Source organism: Labrus bergylta, chromosome 16 (assembly GCF_963930695.1).
Source record: "Labrus bergylta chromosome 16, fLabBer1.1, whole genome shotgun sequence".
Classification (NCBI taxonomy): domain Eukaryota; kingdom Metazoa; phylum Chordata; class Actinopteri; order Labriformes; family Labridae; genus Labrus; species Labrus bergylta.
This window is the reverse complement of record NC_089210.1, coordinates 4,166,807-4,186,934: the sequence shown is the minus strand read 5'-3', so window position 1 is coordinate 4,186,934 and position 20,128 is coordinate 4,166,807. Positions and strand designations below refer to the sequence as shown.

General features: G+C 40.1%; 2 protein-coding genes across 2 annotated transcripts in view; both read right to left on the bottom strand.

Annotated features, from left to right (window-relative positions):
- Nucleotides 1–1,756: 1,756 nt before the first annotated feature.
- gh1 (growth hormone 1) lies at nucleotides 1,757–4,559 on the bottom strand. Its single transcript, XM_020641023.2, has 6 exons — nucleotides 4,494–4,559; nucleotides 3,672–3,805; nucleotides 3,322–3,438; nucleotides 2,353–2,496; nucleotides 2,117–2,263; nucleotides 1,757–2,035 (listed from the first exon to the last, which is right to left on the bottom strand). Exons 1-6 carry the CDS (start codon nucleotides 4,501–4,503, stop codon nucleotides 1,973–1,975), a joined length of 615 nt encoding a protein of 204 aa, XP_020496679.2. The 5' UTR covers nucleotides 4,504–4,559; the 3' UTR covers nucleotides 1,757–1,972.
- A 4,578-nt stretch (nucleotides 4,560–9,137) lies between these two features.
- Nucleotides 9,138–20,128, bottom strand: part of scn4ab (sodium channel, voltage-gated, type IV, alpha, b) — a 29,267-nt gene continuing 18,276 nt past the window's right edge. The window contains exons 16-31 of the mRNA XM_065964958.1: nucleotides 19,766–20,122; nucleotides 18,943–19,141; nucleotides 18,465–18,748; nucleotides 17,985–18,093; nucleotides 17,738–17,892; nucleotides 16,573–16,746; nucleotides 15,957–16,079; nucleotides 15,171–15,455; nucleotides 14,791–14,844; nucleotides 13,911–14,048; nucleotides 13,698–13,802; nucleotides 13,305–13,575; nucleotides 12,487–13,108; nucleotides 12,262–12,406; nucleotides 12,043–12,120; nucleotides 9,138–11,462 (exon numbers count right to left, since the gene is read on the bottom strand). Of these exons, the coding sequence (XP_065821030.1) occupies nucleotides 11,091–11,462; nucleotides 12,043–12,120; nucleotides 12,262–12,406; nucleotides 12,487–13,108; nucleotides 13,305–13,575; nucleotides 13,698–13,802; nucleotides 13,911–14,048; nucleotides 14,791–14,844; nucleotides 15,171–15,455; nucleotides 15,957–16,079; nucleotides 16,573–16,746; nucleotides 17,738–17,892; nucleotides 17,985–18,093; nucleotides 18,465–18,748; nucleotides 18,943–19,141; nucleotides 19,766–20,122 (3,471 nt within the window). The 3' untranslated portion in view covers nucleotides 9,138–11,090. The remainder of the gene's footprint in view (nucleotides 11,463–12,042; nucleotides 12,121–12,261; nucleotides 12,407–12,486; nucleotides 13,109–13,304; nucleotides 13,576–13,697; nucleotides 13,803–13,910; nucleotides 14,049–14,790; nucleotides 14,845–15,170; nucleotides 15,456–15,956; nucleotides 16,080–16,572; nucleotides 16,747–17,737; nucleotides 17,893–17,984; nucleotides 18,094–18,464; nucleotides 18,749–18,942; nucleotides 19,142–19,765; nucleotides 20,123–20,128) is intronic.

Sequence of the window (20,128 nt, the reverse complement as noted above, 5' to 3'; positions counted from 1 at the left end):
ACCCGAGAAGAAGACGAAGTCGAAGTCGAAGATGAACGATGAGCAAACGGAAAGAGCCGAAGAAAATGCTTGCGCCCCCTGTTGGTGAAAAGTATGTAACGCAGGGGAGGGCATTTGTCGCCCCCTGGTTGTGCCAGAGAAAACTTCTCTGTGACAACTGTAATTCAATTCAATTCAATTCAAGTCAAAAAACTTTATTTGTCTCCGGGGGGGCAATTCAAAGGCACACAGAGCAGTAAATTAACAACAGTGCAAGTACGAAACCTTTTAACCTAAATATAAAGTGTCAATTTGAATACAACTTAAAGCTTAAACTTAACTTAAAAATACAAAATATAAAGGAGTAGATATGAGGGGACAGTGATCGGACTAACAGATGTAAACAGATGTAACCAGAACTATGTGCAGTAGTGACCTGGGCTGTATCCGAATTGCCAAGTACCTACTCTATCTTTCAGTAGGCAGTAGTCAGTACCTACTATCTGTGCTGTATACAGTTTAGTACCTACTATTCAGTATGCACACACAGTAGGCAGATATTTGTGCCTACTTCGTCTGATTCATTCAGTATGGAAGTGACATCATTTACATTTCCCGAACTGGACGCATCCACCCGTTTTTTTTTGTTTTTTTTTGTTTAGCTTTATTCAAGAGGAGTAATGCGCATATACTGTCAGGTAAACAAAAAACAATATCACAATGTAAATCAAGTAAAAGGCAGATTAAATAACTAAATAACATACAGTACATAAAGGAAAGAACAAATGAAAGACAGTAATATACAGAATATAAAGTAAAATAAACCAATAAAGACGCATTTAAATAGTTAAATCATTATTTAAATAGAGGGAGAAAGGTTTTATAATAATGCAGATATTTGTCATATTTTCTGTTGTTAATTTAAAGTAGTGATTTCAGTCGGGACTTTAACTCTAGATTAAAATTTGATTCAATTAATCCACGCTCGTTTGTTTTGATTTGGAGGCACACGTGACGTGATGATTTACGTTTAATTTCGCACAGCATTGTGGGTGGTAAAATACAATTAATTTCCTGAAAGCACGCATCTGATCTATACTGCATAAAACCCGGAAGTTAGTATCCATACTGAAATGTTCAGTATACTGAGGTGGACCCAAAAAATGCATACTGAATGACCACGAAAGTTCAGTATACTGAAACTCCCTACTGAATAGTACGTACTGCCTACTGAACTGTGACAATTTGGAAAGGGCCCTGGCCTCAGTGTTTAAAACGGAAGTTTTGGAGTGGTTACTGCTGCATGGTGCTGCTCAGTCAGGGATTGGTTGATGTGTTTTGTTAAATTTGTTTTTGAGTTGATCTTTGTTTAATTATGTAGTTATTTTTGTCTCATTAAAATCCCAGCGTTTTGAATTTGTTCAGGTGTCGTGTTTTATTTGGTCAAATTGTGTGTAGTTGTTATCCTGTAGGATTGCCTCAGAAGGCAGTCAAGCTTTGGTTAAGCAGATACTGGAGGGGACAAAGAGGCTTGCTTGCTCTGCTCATTGATAGAAGAATTTGTAAATTCAGTAAATTTGTGTTGGTGCCCTTTTGATTATGGCCTTAATTTGGTTGGAGGGTAGGAATGCCTCATGCATCTAAAACAAAATGAAGAAAAAACACAAAATGACTGGGATGATTTGGAACGTTAAGAACCAAATTAGCCTGAAGCCATAAAGAAGAAACAACAATTCTCATCAGCGAAGGTTCATAAATCATCACGACACACACATACTTCTGAATGCAACATAGCACACACTTTATTACACATTGTGACAGGATTACATCACTTCTTTAGAGTTCAGCAACTAAACATGCTCAATAATAACACTGACAGAGGTAAAGCTAATGCTAATACTAGGTAGCAGAGTAAGGGAACATGGAGGCAGAGCTACAAACACGCGGGCTGACATCAATAACAAGGGTGTGGCTTCATGGTAGAGAGGCCAGGCTACAAGGTGCAGTTTGCTTCTGGAGAGAGTCGACATTTTGCCACGGTCAGGTAGGTCTCCACCTGTAAACATAGACATTATCAGTACTTCATCTAATCATCAGTATCTTCATCATCATTACATCAGGCTCTCCTCTTTCTCACCTTGTGCATGTCTTTCTTGAAACAGGCCAGCAGTTCGTAGGTCCGTCGCAGCGATTCGTCAGCTCCCAGACCTTGATAAAAGTTTCCGTAAGGAGCCAGCTGAAGCGGGGAGCTTTCAGGGAAGAATTCTGCTCCGTCCTGATTGGCCTGCAGAATTAGGCAGGTAGGTTAGTTGGTCAGTCACATTAGTGAGTATTGTATGATGTAATCATGTTCTTGTGTGTGTGTTTTCTCACCGTGATAAGCAGCACGATTCCTCTCTTCAATTCAGTTAACGAGCGGGAAATCTGGTTCCTTGGAGCAGAACCTCCAGACAGAGAACGACTGGGAAACTCCCAGCACTCAACCAAACGATAGGAGATGGACAACAGCTTCAGAACCTGGAACAAATAACAACAAAGCTTAAGAACCTCGAACCATTCAGAACCACAGTTTAACTCAAAGTCTAAGTCTGGTTCTAGGTTATAAATAAATATAAATAAAGAGAACTAAGATGAGAATAGCTTCTGAACATGCACAAACCATTCAGAACACAGCTTTAGAACCTCAAACCAATGAGAAGATAGGAGATAGATATGTAGAAGAATATTAGTTTTTCTTAAGAGAACTGCAGGCTGCAGATTAAGTTATTTCAATAACTTAATCTGCAGCCTATTTACTAAATGACTGTTGACAGTATGGATTTCTTTTGGGTCTATGGACCACAAAAGAGTGTGAAGCAACTTCTTACATGCCCAAAGATCACAGGATATAAAAATCATCCCCACCCTAACAATTTTAGAGAATTTTCAGGACTTTTGTGCATGTGTGAAAACACCATAAGACTGTAAAATATGGTGCCCCGTGTGAGGTTCAACCATTATCTGTCATAATAAATAAAATATAACAAAACTAACTGAAAACCGACAACACAATGACATAATAAAAATGATAACTACAAAATAAAAACAACAGTCCAACAAAATCAGACGACAATAACACAATGACAAAGAATGACGTTATTGAGCTTTTCCAAGATTACATTAATATATTGTACTTTTTTAGTTTTATTCGCTACAGTGTTCTGCTGGTTCTGTGAAATTCTCACAAAGAATTGCACTACATTCTGTACTTTTTTTTGTTGCAATGCGTTTCATAACATGTAACAGTATTTAGCTTTATGATGTGTTCTGTATTGAGTGTGTACTACTGTGTAGTTCGCTCACAGAGCTTCGCTGCGTCTCATGCTTGTCGATGGGGCTGATGATGTAATCAGAGTTACAAGAATCCTGTAGGAAGATTTTGTTGAGTTGACGTTGCTCTTCGGTCTGCAGTGAGCTCTCCTAACAAACACATCACACAGAAAGACAAACAGTAATACAGAGTTGTGAACACAGAAATACCAAAGTTACAAAACTGAAAATCTAAAGTTATAAACACAGTGGTAGTTAATGACAATGCTTCCTGCCATTACATGCTCTGTGGAGTGTTTTCTATTTTACTGTTGTGTGTTTCTTCTTTTAATCCCTGTTGTGTTTTGTAAGTATTTTGTTCCTCTAGGCTGCCATACACTCACAAAGTCAGAGATGAGTCTCTGAGCAAGCAGGTGAAGGTGTTGGACTCTGCTGACAGCAATGGAGAACAAACGTTGGACGTCTGTGATTGGCTGAGAGGAGACGCCTAGAGACAACATGGACAGCAGGAGGACCACTGGGAGACAGACAGGAGAGAAACAGGTGAGACAGCAATTTGAGATACATACAGGTGAGACAAAACGAGAGAGACAGATGAGACAGTGTAAGATGAAGGAGAAACAGGCTAGATGAAGACAGGTGAGAGACAAACAGGTGTGAGACAATTACTGTATGTGTGAAAGAGACAGGTGGGCTATGGCAACTGTTATAAAAAGTTACTCAGCTCACAGAATGGTAAGAGACAGACAAGTGTGAGACAGACAGGTAGGATAAAGACAGTGGTGATACAAACAGGTGAAAGACAGGTAGGAGAAAAACAGTCAAGACAGGTGAGAGATTAAAGGATGAGAGACATACAGGAATACTGACAGGTGAGAGAGACAGGTGAGACAGACAGATATGTGACTGAGAGGCAGGAGAGAGACAGGTAAGATACAGATATACAGTTATATAGGGACAGAAATAGGTGAGACTGACAGGTGTGAGAGAGAGACGGGTGAGGTATAGGTGTAAAACAGACAGGTAATAGACAAACAAGTAAGAGAAGGACAGGTAAGAGACAGAACTGTGAGACCGTCAGGTAGGAGTCAGACAGGTAAGAGTCAGACAGGTGTGACCTGATTTTAAGGCTCAGAGAAAAACAACCATATAAATTAACTTGTCAAGTTTGTGAAATCAGAAAAAGGAAGAATAAAGAGTCTGACCTTTTTCCATGGTAGGTTCAGGTTCTGTTTCGTTCTGTTTGGAGTTTATCTGATCGGAGTTCAGAGCTGTTTGAGGTTTTCAGCCCCATATTACGGTTTTATAGAAGAAAACTTATTGAATAAATGTATCGCCAGAAACATGAAACTACGTGTGTGTGCCTGTGTGTTTGTGCATGTGTGTACTGTGTGTTGACCTCTGTTTACCACTAACACCTTCAAATGAATATGTAGAGGTGGGAAAAAGCTGACTGTTAAAGGAAAAACTGGAACATTAAGTACAATTTCTCTCGAAATCAGTAATATATTTACAAAAACAACAGGCTATTAAACTCAACATAAGACCATTTATATGTAAACTTGTGAACTGTATTTTATTGTATTTCTACTGTAGAAACCTTAAAATATATCACCACCAAACCTTTATTTATTCCCCAATAGGACATTAAGGTTTCCCGAAGGGCAACAAGCAAAATCACTACACCTGTATTATTAATAACATTGACAATAGAATCAATTAAAACACTTACTAGACATATTTATATAAAGGCTTATTGATGACTCATTGATCAATGTTTTCTGTTATTTTTTTACTAATTAGACACAGGACAACATTCCTTTAAATTTTGGGCGCAAAGTCCCAGTGCAGACGGGTGTCTGGGTGAGGGGCTGCACACAAAAGAGAGCAGATGAGCAGATTGGGGGGGGGGGGGGGGGGGGGGTCTGTGCCTGGCTCAAGGACACCTCAGCAGTGCTCAGGAAGTGAAGTGGCACCTCTCCAGCATCCAGGTCCGAAGTGACATACTCTGTCTGTATAGGGACTTGAACCATTGACCCCTGATTCCCAACCCAAGTCCCAACAGACTGCTGTCATCATCAGAAACCTAACAATACGTACTGATTGCTTATTCCTTAAGTATTAAGAATTTCAACATCAGAGTTTGTGTTTTTGCACAACAAAAATGAACTGAATGAAACGTTTAAAATTATTTCTCTTGGAGGTTTTGGATCTTAAGACAGATATTCACTAGAACTCTAGAAATGATAAGATGGAAGTGTTATTTTATGTGTTTCAATATGAAATCTGATTCTTTAGCATGTTAGTAGGCCCAGTCCAGCTGAAAGCCTGTGAAATTATACATATTAATGAAGGGAAAACAATAACAGGAGTCCATCGAACAAAATGATGCAATGAACATTTTCTGAGAGAAACCTTTTCAATATTGTGAGCAGAGTTACAGGAAACTAGCGGCCGCTGTGAAAATGTAAAAATGTCAGATCCACTTTTAGAAAACAGAGTCAGATGTTTGATGTTTTTGTCCTCAGAGATCTGAATTTATTCACAGCTTGTCACTGATCTGAGGGGTCAGACCTTTAACAGTTATATTACACTGGAAACTAAATGTATTCATTGCTCCGTGACAGTGATACAAGCAGAGACAACAAACACACAACAAACACAAGCTGACCTCTGAAAGCTCAGTTAACAGTGAGTTAACAAACAGCTAGTCAACAAATCACTATAACAAACATCAACGAACTCATGAAACTCCCAATCCAATGTTTTTTTTGCGGTTTGAATCCAGCATTCCTGTGTTAAATGTTCATTTATCTGCCTCCACTTTCAGCCACATCATCATCCTTGACATGCTGGCCCTTAAAGCGGTTCCCCTGCTGGCCTCAAGTATTGTAGCATCTACACTGCAGGCCTCAGGCTTGACTTCCAAAGCTTCTCTGTACACTTGGTCCTCCTCTTGCCTATGCTGCAGGGTGGGCCTAACCCTTGGTCAAGTGTCACCCCTCTGCCTGAGGGTTTCTGTCTCGACTCCTTGGGCTACTGTCTAAAAGATTGCTTTACCTCTGCACTGCTCTTAAGGGTGCCAGCCTGAGGGTAACTTCTCTCAGTGGCAATTCTAGAGTTGGCTCAGGCCCTGCGCAAAAATGTATTTGGGGCCCCTCCTACTGTCATTGCAAAATGTGCTCATTTTGAGCCACTGCTGTGGTTTGTCAGCCCTCAGGGGCTTGACAAGCAGCACCTCTGACTTATGTGATTTTGCACAGACCCTGAAGAGGAAACCTGGTCGACAAAGAAAGATTATAATCACCTTCACGATGTCCAGCATCTCTGTCAGAGATTCTACATAGCATATGAAAATATGCATGAGATGTGTGGGTGTGTTTGTGTGTTTGTGCGTGTGTGTTTGCGTCTGTGTGTGTGATAAAGTGTTTACGTATGATGTGACCTTCTAGTTGACACATTTGTTTTTTTCACTTTGAATATTCACTCTCTGACAGCAGAAACGAGCTCATTCATCTTAACAAACCTCCATCATCATCTCATCCACATGGTGATAATCAAAAAACCTCAGCTCACCTCCGCAGGGTCACACTGTGATCAACCGTCATGTTAAACGTGTCCCCTTGAAGAGGGACACATCATGTCCTCTGAACCGTCAATTCATGTTGACTGTGTCCACTGTAGAGATGCGAAATATCAAAATTTGACTGCTTAGAAAATATGTTATGTCCTTTAATGAGACAGGTCATTTCAATGATGTCCTCTAAGAAGACACATCAGCTGTAACCTGTACTATGATGAGACATGTTATTTCATTTATGTTATTTTCTCTGCAGATATATGGACGTCAAACGTGTCTCCTGTAGAGGTACCTGATGTTGTGTATGTCTTTTGAAGAGAGACAGGTCATACTGATCATGTCTCCTGCTAAGATACTTCACACTGAATGTGTGTCCTTTAGAGACATATAATGTAAATCAATCATCTTTTTATTTTCCTCTAGCTGTATCCCCAGCTTTTCATTTCATTTGTCCTGTTTGTATGAGGGCATTCGAGACACATAGTACCATACCTATAGTACTGATACTGACACGTTATTATGAAAAAAATATCTATATTTAAAAAAAGTACACCTCATGTCGAACAGTCTCCTGAAGAAAAACATCACGTTGAACTCGTCCTCTGAAGAGTCATATCATGTCTCAGGTGTCACATCATCCTGAACAAACTGTTCTGGGGGGTAAACACAGGGGCGGGTCCAGACTTTTTGTACTGGGGTGCCCCAACTTGGGCACTGATTTATGCAGGGGTGGCCTGAAATTTGTGGTGCACACAACTTTATTTACCTCTTCTGTTTGCACTTATCACATCAATGTTTAAGTAACACAAGATAATGGCAACGTATACATATATCTACAATCTTAATTATTCAAGGACTCAAAAAAAGAGTATTTTAATTTGCGAACAAACATCTATGAACTGAAAACACACAGGATGAATAGTGGATTTCAACATGTCCCACCTCTTGCAAGGCAAATAGCCAATCATAGTTACGAATTTTAAGATTTCAAGGGGGGGGGGGGGGCATGCCACCCCTCTGGACACGCCCCTGGAGACACACCAAGTGTTAGGTGTCTACTAGATGTTGTGATGATCTTGTCCTCTGAAGAATCACATCATATTGTACAAATAATGTCTTCTGAGTTTTCTGAACAGACTTGAAGCTCTGAACAACATTTTTTCTTGAGTAAAATAAGAAACTTAAATAGTCAACTGAATCATTCAGACTTTGTTGACACTGTCAGTCTGCGTGTTTAAGCAATTTTTTTCTTAGGAGAACTTCATCAATTACTCCTGTCTGTATTCAAAATTGCATTTAAAGTTAAACAAACTATTTTCTTGCCCGCTGCAGCTGGCATGATTATTATCAGTGTGAGTGAAACAGAGTTTAGTTCAAGGGAGGGCCAGCAGAGGGCGACAGACACACAGACTGAATTAAGTTAAACAGTTCTGTCAGCAGTAAATAATATCATGTTGACATAAAATTTCGAACGATCATCTTTTTGATGTTTGATCTGATACATTTCCAAGTATTTTCTTCGGGTCAAATTGCCATGGGGAGCTCTGAAATGTCTTCATCAGTTTATTTATTTGAAGTTAAACATTAGAGTGGCTTCAGCTCGCAGAGAGATTTCCTTTGAAACATTCGATGACTGAAACAAGAAACTTAAAATGTGTGCGTGGGGGTGTGTGTTTGTGTGTGTTTGTGTGATGTAATACTCAGTTTGTCAGTTGTGTTGGCAGCTGTTGCTCTTCTTGTCTTTCTCTTTGAACTTTGGCCGTTTCGATCTGAGAACAGCTGCTGCTGCACGGCCTCTGAGCCAGGCAGGAAGTGGAACCATACCACGAGATTTTGTACAGACGTGTACAGTGTGTCACATTAAAGGTAAAGAGCAGTGACCATCAAGTGGCGGCCTGTGGGCCACATCCGGCGACCCCAAAGTTTCCCATCTGACTCCCAGAATATAAATTATCTCCGGTGATTAAACAATGAACATAAAAATAAAATCCCAAGGCTGAAATACTCGCATAGGTGACACCAACTTCTTGCCATCGTGCTTGACAGCTGTCAGGCTTATGTGGAAGCATATTTAAAAGTCCTTCCTCCACTGTGTCAGTCAGGAAAAAAGCTGGCCCTTGTATAAATGCAGTTGATGACCCCTGGTACTGAGGTATGGAAATGTACAGGTGTGTGCAGGAATAAAATAATAATAATAATAATAGAAAACTTAATAAATTGAGCATGTGTGAAGTTCGGGTGATCTTGAAGAATGACAGCAGAAACATTTTAAGGACAGTTTGAAGCTTTAATGACTTTTTCATCACTGCAGGTTTCAACTGATGTGCATATTCCTCAAACATTTTTTAAATTGACCAATTAGCAGGCTGATGACTCTGACACTCAAAAAGCCAATCACTTGAAGCGCTGGTTTCTTAGCAACAAGTTTAACACACCTAATCTCTGAGTTTATTCTTTGAATAAAGCCAAAGATGAAAAGAAAAAGACGTTTCAGTCAACAAATAATTGCTGCACTGATTCATTCATTACCTTGAAGCATAATTTATATGTTAAATATGATATTAACACTGATAGACGAGACTTCATAGAAAAAATATGTTAAATAATAAAGACATAAAGAGAAGAGATCAAGAAAGAAAGAAAGTGAAGGATCTGCTCATTGAAGAGAGAGCTTTAGGTAAATCCATTTTTACTGAGCAACCTGCACGTGAGAGACAACAACTGAACCGTCTCTTAACATCACCGTGAAGCATTTTCATAAGAAATAAAATCCTAGTAAAACAATATTAAATAAAAAAGAAATTATGTGAGTCAATGATCACATCGACATTTTTGCTTTTTATCATAATTGAATTATGTGAGACCCAAGAGACCAAAGAATCCACTTCTTAACACGATATGATCATACAATAAATAATGTTAGTATACTGCAACCTGTTTATTTTATTGTTAGGTTATGATCAGATGCATGCTGCCTGCTCCCCCACACCTCATATGACTCGCTCAGAGTGCAAACCGTACCTGTCAGCTTTGATTCAGGGCCAAACCTTCCCAGTTGAGAGACAATCTATTTTAGGAGGCAAGTCACAAAAACGTTTGTGAGACATTGAAGTGCGTCTGAAGCAACTCTGATTAGCTCTTCACTGGTCCATTTGAGGTCACAAATTATGCAAAATACACTTTACCCTATTTTTGGAACACTTAAATGTGCCCCTAGTCTGTCTACAACCCCCCGCAATTATGGGCTAAGTCCATCCTCTCCGTCTTCTGCCTGCTCCACTTTTCATAAAATCAATCAGTCAATCAATCAATTTTTATTTGTATAGCATCAACTCATAACAAGTGTTATCTAGAGACACTTTACAAAAAGCAGGTAAAATACCTTACTCTTTGTCTGTTAACATTACAAAAGAGCAGGTAAAAAGACCTTACTCATTGTTATATTACAAAAAATGAAAACACTAGGCTGTTTGGAGATTTTCCCTTTGTGACATCACAAAGGGCAGTAACCCCTCCCCCAGGTGGGTGACACTCCCACAGCTAGGTGTTTGCTCTGTCCTCTGAGTCTGCCTTCTGACCGTTAACAATTTGGCATGGTGCAAGAATGCCCAAGCCGCCCAAGCCCTCCCCGAGAGGCACGGTCCAACACAGCTCACTTTCATTTAAAGCTACAGACACAGAAACAGCCTGTTTCCTGGCTGAAATAGAGGAGTTTATAGACATGCAGGATAAGAGTGGAGTTTTGGCAAGAAACCTCACAGACATGTTTTGGGGACCTCTGAGACTTAATTAAACGTGTTGAAAAGGAGTATAATATGTGACCTTTAAAAGCTCCCATTTGCTGGAGGGCCTGATCATTGCGGCAGTATTAGAGTCAAGGAGGTGGCTTACATTTTGACCGACTGATGAAGCTGCAAATTGTTAGTAGTGTAGATTATAAATAGCTGAAGTTAGTAACACAGAGAGTTTTGAAAACTTTCACCACACCTTAGCACAAATAGGAAATAAAGACACAGTGATAAAATGTTTCAAGTGCAAAAGCCAGAAGAAGAGCGAAAATATCCAATGACAGTTTTAATAAACTTGTAGCAGATTTTAATCGTCACTAACAGTCAATCTGCTGCATCCACTTATCAGACACACAGTCGTCTCTGCTGCGATATGTTGCTCTGCTGAGTCCTCATTCCTCCCACAGTGAACACCTCACAAGCTTTGGCTATCATCAAACAATAGACTCCTTCAGGTCCTCATCTCGGAGGAAGTCAGGGACTCTGAGGGGAGGAGCAGCGTGAAGTAGAAACTCGCTCTGCAGCTCCACCCGGGCAGGAGAATCTGCACGTGAAATGCCTGAAACACCAGGCTCTTCTGTCTCCTCCTTGTCTCCGTATAGCTGACTGATTCGTTTACAGAGTAGTCCTTCTGTCTCAGGTGGCAACTCCTTATCTCGTCTACCCTCCTGCTTCTCTCGGTATTTGTAGGACGCAATTTTGATTGTTCTCTGAAGGAGATGTTTCCTGTATGCTCTCTGGATCACACTTGCTGCCACCTCCTCCTGTTTCCTCCGCAGAGTGCTGCTGATTGGTTCATACGACACCTGTAACAAGTGTGTGGCATTAGTATAAAACATAATCAAATCAGACATATAACCTCCCAACCCTAAAATATGATCCAATCAATGAACTTCACTCAGTCTGTCATGAGAAGTTTTAAAAATGTGTCCGGAAACAATGATGTTTACACAAAGTCCAATCTGAAACGTATTAAGTCCAGTCGTCTGCATACAGTGAGATAATTTATAAGAAAGTTGCTGTATCGCTGAAGACGTGCTACCTACCTCCTCTGTTAATCAAAATAAGTACATATATATATATAGAAGTTGAATGTTTAATTTTTGATATTTCAAGAGCATGTCTTATGACTTAGGGTCCTCGACACAGAAAAGCCCCTGTCCGGCCAGGGTTTTGAGTACAAAAAAAAAGGTTTTGCTGTCAGGGGATAGCACTAACCATCTTGATTTTTTTAAGTACTCCAGTAAAAATGTCTGTTGATACCAAAACTTCCATACAGTTGAATAAATATAAATTCCAGTAGGTGTTTTGGTGAGATTAGACAGGTTTAAGGTAAACACTCATAGTCCCTAAGACAGTAGTTGGAGTAATAGAATAGAGTAGAACCTTGGAGGGGTTGTTGGCCATGAACTTTTCCTCCATACTGGCTTTGAGGGCATCCATCCCGCCTGCATCCCCCAAAACCTGCACAAGGGGAGATAGGCCAAGTCACATTTTCAAACATATCAGATCAAGATCAAACATACCATAACACAATCCTGACACCGACTCAGAATATAATGTAAGTAAACCTTGACCCAACCTATTGTGATAAGGTAAGTTTACCTGTGCAGTGAGGGCCAGCAGGATGTCCAGACAGTGAATTTTGTCTCCAGGAACAAGAGGCAGATCCATGTGGATCAGTTGGATTGTGTTTGGTTTGGGAATCCTCAGAGGATCCTTCAGAGTGTCACAGAAGTCCGACAGCTTACTGTGGAGCACGAAGAAGGCCATGAACAACAGTATGGGAGTTAAGTTTGGATGAATTCCACATTGACTGTGTGGACTCACCTGTATTGGATGAACTGGGAAGCGTCGGGGTCAAACTTCTCCCAGGTTTCATAGAACATTTCAAAGTCTTCCTCGCACAGTGGGTCCGCGCTCTCCTCAGTGGCTACATTAAAGTTCTCCAGGATGATGGCGATGTACATGTTGACCACCACCAAGAAAGACATGATGATGTAGGTCGTGAAGAAGACGATTCCGATTGCCGGGCTGCCACAGTTCCCTCTGACTGGGGATCCGGGGTTCTCTACGTCGGGTTCACAGTCCGGCGGCGTGTTCATGATGGGGTTCAGCAGACCGTCCCATCCAGCTGATGTTGTAATCATAAACAAACAGATCATGCTGTTCCCAAAAGTCTCAAAGTTGAACATGTCGTCGATCATTGCCTCCTTCTTGACGTAGGCAAAGTTGGACATGCCAAAGATGGAGAAGATGAACATAATGAGGAAGAGGAGGAGGCCGATATTAAAGAGGGCAGGAAGTGACATCATCAGGGCAAATAGCAGAGTGCGGATTCCCTTGGCTCCACGAATGAGACGGAGAACTCGGCCAATACGAGCCAATCGGATCACACGAAAGAGTGTGGGTGAAACAAAATACTTCTCTATGATGTCAGCAAGGAGGAGTCCTGAAGGGGGGGAAGAAAATAAAAATAATTGCTTTGATTATTTGGTCTATAAAATACCGTATAACATTTCCTAAAGCTTCAAGCATATGAGATTTCTGCTCCTTGAATGTAAAAAGAAGACATTTGGACACATTGGAATGACTGATCACGAAATGACATCATCAGATGAAAGGATGACATGGATCAGCCAACTCACCAACGATGGAGAGGATCACGACAACAAAGTCGAATATGTTCCAGCCAACGGCGAAGTAGTGGTGCCGGAGCGCAATGATCTTTAGACTACACTCTCCGGTGAAGACGACGATGAAGACCAGGTTAATCCAATACAGGAGGTTTTCTTTCTCTGCGCTCTGCTCATCCGTCTCCACCATCATGGTCACCATGTTGAGGCAGATCAACACCATGATGAAGATGTCGAAAATCTGCTGGGTGACCAGGTCAAAGACCAGACCTTGGAACTTATTCTGGGGCAACAGAATCAGAGGAAACAGACAAAGTTAACAAAGAAAAAGTCCTGACTCCAGCTGAATCAGAATTTAGTGTCTGGTTTTAGTTAAATTAGACAGTAGAAAGTATGTTCACTGACCACCGGTCGTGGAACTGGTTTCTGTGGTTTTTTGGAGCCTAGTTTTTTCATTGCATTGTAATATTTCTTCTGCTCTTCAGTCATGAAAAGATCTGTTCCCCCCATGTAAAGATAAAAAGATCAAGTTTACTTACAGAGAAATATCATATTTGTTATCACAACTTGATCCATTTTAACAGGTAAAATAAAGCCTGTGTTTGGTTTGAAACATATCTTGGCTTTCTGCTGGTTGAAGTTGTCAATGATGACTCCGATGAAGAGGTTGAGGGTGAAGAAGGAGCCGAAGATGATGAAGCAGACAAAGTAAACGTACATGTACAAATTGGCCTCATACATCGGCTGATCCTCCACCTATAAAAAGAAGTCAGTTTGAAACAGTTATCATTTAACACAAAGACACTTAACACTATACCAGAAAGATCTTTGTACAAAAACATACTTCACGTTATCTTTGTTGTTATCATTTGAGCAATGGGTATTAGCATCTGCACCCCAATAAATACAAATGTTGCTAGTACCTTTCCTATTCGTTTAAAAATACAATTGACATAATTAGAATACATTTTACACATCCTACCAGTGCCAGAACTATATAAGTACCAGTAACCAGTGTTGGGAAAGTTACTGGAAATTAGTAACTAGTTACAGTTAGTACTTACAAAAAAGTAACTGAGTTACTAACAGTAATGGCGTTCTTGAATCTGGAAAGTAACTAGATATGTTGCTAGTTACCACAAATACGTAGTAGTGGCATAGTCCCAACACTAGATATAACTAGTATCAGTTCCAGTATATATTCTAGTGTAATAGTTACTCCTACTATTAATGCAAGTGTCAGTATTATCACCAGTGTTAGTTCCAGTTCCAGCATCACTCTCAGTAAAAAGTCATGTGTTAGTTATCGTGCCATTATTAGTTCCTCTATTAGAGCCAGGGCCAGTTTTAGAACCAAAAGGACTGCCAGTGTTATGACTGTTAGTTGTAGCGACAGCATTGGTTTCAGTAATAGTGCTAGCATAAATACAAATGTGCAAAAACTATCATCTTAAGAATCAGTTCCAGTGTTTATAAAACTATTGGTTGGAGCACTGACGTTTCTGGAGTCCACAGCAGCATACATAATATCCATCCAGCCTTTAAATGTGGCCTGAAAAAAAACAAGAAGATCAGTTTTAATGTAGCTACAACTGCATAACAAAGAGTCCAGTTGTCTGCATAGACACTGAGACTCACACAACTATAATACTGAAGTTTACATAGTTGCTGTGAGAGTTACTATAAAATTCCCTTATCAATATTTGAGATTCAAAGTGAATCAGAAATCAGTTCTGAGAACAAATGGTCAGTGGATTTATTGATATAGATGTTAAAGATGAAAATAGTGTTTTCGTGGTTATGTTGATGCTTTAATATTTGGATATCAAACTGATACTTTTCTATATCTAGGATCATATGTTGAGTGGTAAGACTCACCACTTGTAACAGCGATAGGTATCCCATCCCCACGTTATCAAAGTTGACTTTAATGTTCCTCCAGCGGACCTCGGTGAAGTTTTCGGCGATGAGGTTCAGACACTCCGTCTTGTTGTTGACGTCTTCTAGGCTGAACATCTCCTCAGACGTCTCATTAAAACAGTAATAAAACTTACCCGCGAACAAATTTACTCCCATGATGCTGAAGATCAGCCAGAAGATCAGACACACCAGGAGGACATTAAAAATGGATGGGATGGCTCCAACCAGGGCGTTCACAACCACCTGCAGAGAGACAGGTACAGTGACAATTGGAAGGAAGCAACACTCTTATAATTACTTTTTTTAAACACACAAGGGTCTTGCAAAGACAGGAAGTACCGTAATCCAACTAGAGGACAGTTTACCTATTCTTTGCAGCTTGAAAACAATAGATTTTTACATGTTTCAAAAGTGTTGGAAGCCAGTTTGAACAGCAGACATCATATGACAGTAAAATTTAAGCTTTCAGGAGAAGTAAACGCTATGATTTTTACAAAAGATTTTATACAGATGAAAAAAGAACCAAAGTGGAAGAACATGCGATCAGTGTTAAGAGTCTGGACCTGTGATTTTAACCTTTATCCAAATTTAAGACACAGGCAGAGAGAGAAGAGTAAACGTGACAGGTAAGACTCTGGGTGGTTGGCACCATCTGGTGACAAAGGTACAGAAAAGAGGGAGACAGGTTGAAAGAGAAACATGAAGACCGAGGGACACGTTTTTTGCTTTAAGTTCCTGTCTTACCCTCATGCCCTCAAAGCGAGACAGGGCCCTCAGGGGCCTCAGAGCTCTCAGAGTCCTTAACGACTTTATGGCTCCCAGGTCAGAGTATCCCAGGATGTTTGCCGTCAGAGATATCAGAGACACCTGGAAGACACAGAACACCTGGTGATGACATCATACCACACTCCAACTCTTATAGCAACCAGTCCTCCTTCATGTTGACTACCAAATAGATTATTGTAGCATCACTGCTGTTGGTACTGGTAACTGCATTTATTAAAAGTACAAAACTTTTTAATCATTTATATACCAAATATCAAATATATACTCATTAAATATATCACTGAGTAATGACTTTCTAGTTGAAGAGTGAAGCCACACTCCTTTTGGGTTTGTTCCCAGCTCTGTTCACACTGATGGGATGGCGCTTTCTTCAGCTTGTTTGTGTCTCCCAGAGGCTTCATGTTTAATTTGTTTTGTTTTGGTCTAAGAGACTTGTGCTTAAGTGCGACATTGACTGGCCGCATATTGTGCCTTTAACGTTCTTTTGTCTACAATGAAGAAGTCAAGTCAGCACCACGCGTTATTTAAGTATCAATCCATTATCACTAATCGCTGTTATAAACTGTGTTCTTACGTCTACGATGAGAAAGTCGAGCCAGCACCAGGCGTTGGTGAAGTAAGTCTTGAATCCATAGGCAACCCACTTGAGAATCATCTCCAGCACGAACACGTAGGTAAACACCTGGTCAGCATACTCCAGGATGATCTTTATGGCCCGACGTTGCTCCAAGTGTATGTCCTCAAAGGCCTGTTTACATACAGATGAACATTACCATCTAACCAGGTGCTCTCTAACTCGGTGTGTAATACATTACAGTATATCAGTATGAGGACTAGGAAATCACTTGTGTCTCATATTAAACTCTGTGTAAAGCAATAAAAAGAAAGAGGTAATTAGTTCTTTTGTAAAACAGAAGAATAACCAACAGGCCAAATTTCAGTTAAAAAAATGGCCATTTGTTCCTGTTCCCCTCCAAAGAATTATAGAAAACTCCCAACTATCTAAATCCATAATTCAGTCAAACAGTTCTCAGTCTTTCATATGTTTACAGCAGCTTTTTCAAACATAAATAGTAGAAAAAATAGATTTATGTAAAAATCGAGATTCTTATCTTCTGAGATTCTAAATAGATTCATTACCTCCAAAATTTCATTTCATTTTCAGTCACTCCCTGTTAAGTGCTAAGGCTAGCTATTTAACTCAGCAAGAACTTCAGCCAGTCTCACAGATGACTGGAGTAGATCCTGAAGTTTGTACTAATTCATAAATAGACTTTGATTATGAATCCAGAATCGTTTTGATTCTCAATCGAATCGTGACCCCAAGAATCGAATCAAACTGTGAGACACCCAAAGATTCCCAGCCCTCATAAATTGGGTTTAGAGACCAACTGCAGATTTTACTCTACACAGACTTGTAGAAATTAGAAACAAATCAAAGTGTGAATAAGTTCTGAGTCAGTAAACGATGATATTACCTGAGGTACATTAGGCAGCCATGTTAGTAGTTAGACTTCAACCGTTTTTCGTTTTCCACTGAATACATGTCAGCCTTGTTAGTAACCATATAGTCAGTACATCTGCTGTCAGCCATGTTGTCTCCAAAGGGTTAGTTCAAGATCTGACCTGCTAAGTAACGTGATAAAAAACAACAAACCAACCAGAATTCAGGAGTATACAAAGTATACAAATGACAAGATGCTTCAATTATTTATGATTTCATATAGATTTTTTTTTACCAGAGCTCCACTGCTCATCAGGATCATGAAGATGATAAAGGTCTCAAAGTAGTTGTGCTCCACGATGGAGAAACATGTCCTCCTTAAGTTAGACCACATCTTTCCTTTACCCTGGGACGTGTCTATGTCCAGACATGGACAGCGTTGGTACCACTCTGAAATATAAACATAGAGTAGTTTTATAGTAATCAGCTGCTGTGATAAGCACACAAAATGCTTAAGTGTGTTTGTGGGTGTGTGCTTGTACTGTCGGTGAGGCAGTCCACAGGTGCGCCTAAATCTTGATCCATATCCTCTTCATCCTCCTGGACATCAGGAAGTTTCTGTACGGTGCTGCAAATCGATGACTCATCACACTGAACAAGACACATCAACAGATTTTAAAATATGATGCAGCTTGTTGTTCATATCCATGAGCATGTTTGTGATCTTATTCATGATTTTATTGGTATTTGTTTTCCTGTTTGGGTTCGTGCTTGCGTTTGTGTTCAGTTTTTCAGGTTCATATTCAAAATCATATTCATGTTTATGTTTGCGATTCTGTTCATTTTAGGATTCATATTCATGTTCTTATCATGTTTACATTAGGGTTTTGTTTGTGTCATTATTCATGTTCATCTTCATACTTGTATTCATGTATACGGTCATATTTGCATTTCTGTCCTTACATACATTTTGTATATCAAAGCTTCATCTTATTAATGAATTTAAAAAAAGAAAGGTTTACTTGGGAGTGTTTTTCCATGTTCTTTTCTGTCTCTTCTTCCTCTTCCTCATCTTCATCCTCATCCTCCTCATCCTCATCCTCATCGTTATCAGGGGTCTCAAAGTCGGACTCGGCCTCAGCGATGGGGACCCTCAGGGAAGCAATGTTGTGGTAGTTGCTGCTCAGGTTTCCATGTTTATAGTTGGGGGCATTGACATCTGACACACTCTGGTCTGAGGGCACATAAGTCAACGCCAAGACTTCCTTTGATGTAGAGTTGTTATCCTCCTCACTGCTGACAGCAGCTGGTGATATAACCACAAACTGGTATTATTGATAGAGCATTTCAATTCAGTTAATTGTAAAAACCTTTAATATAAGTTTACCATCAAGAATAGTAACACCTAATAAACTGAGACACTGCACTGGGATTTAGTGGCAGTACATTTATTTTTTCATCATGATGCAACATTTAAATCCATTCCAGGTCTGGTCTTACCATTTTGGCTTGGGTTTACGTGGTCTTTCTTTCCAATTAGAAGCCATATATGTTCTATGATCCAGGTCTTTGTCCAGTCAACAGCACGCTTGATTCTGTTTATGGCAATCTGCAAGTTGTTTTCTCCTTCTTCTTCAGGAGCTGCCAGATTATCACCACTGAATGAACTCAGCAACAAGGCCAGGAAAAGATTCAGAACCTAAAACCAGGTAGAGAACAGATTAAGGACCTACAATAAGGAAATGGATTGGTCCAAACCCAAGTTTCCTCCTGGGGATAAAAGAATATCTGATTCTGATTCTCTGACACCAGATTCTCTGACAACAGACAAGACAAGAAAAGGAACATTTCCACAGGCTAAAATATGGCCAAGGATCACACATTCATGTACTAAAATATGGCCAATGAACAAATGAAGGTCCTAAAATATAACTGGGAACACATCCATGTACCTAAAACAAGGTCATAAACAAATTCAGGACCTAAAAGGGCTGGTAAATGGACTGTAATGGACCAACCACTACGACCAAGGAATGACTAAAGGTCTTAAACAAAGATGGGAACTAAATCATGAACAAAAAGGCCAAGCACGGTTTCAAGTCCTAAACACAAATAGGAAAAAGAGACTAGGGGTTCAAGACTTGACACAGGAGAAGGAACTGATTAAAGATGTGAAATAAGACAAGGAACATACATCCCTTGTCAGCCTTATTCAAATCAGAACCCAAAACCTTCTATCCTAAAACTTCATCTGTTGGTAGCCATGGTTGGTCTGCTGAGTTAAAGACCTATCGAAACAGGCTTAGGTCAAAGCACAACTCACCACCAGGTTTCCAATGACGAGAACCATCATGAAGACGATTAGACACATGGCCTGACCAGAGACCTCCATGCAGTCCCACATGGTCTCTATCCACTCTCCACACAGGACCCGGAAGATGATGAGGAAGGCATGGAAAAAATCAAACATGTGCCACCGAGGAAGCACGCAATCTTCTGAGATCCGACACACGCAGTCTTTGTAGTTCTTTCCAAACAGCTGCATGCCGACAACTGCAAAGATGAAGACAATGATGGCCAGAACCAGAGTCAGGTTCCCCAGAGCGCCCACGGAGTTTCCGATGATCTTTATCAACATGTTGAGAGTCGGCCACGACTTGGCCAGCTTGAACACTCGCATCTGGAT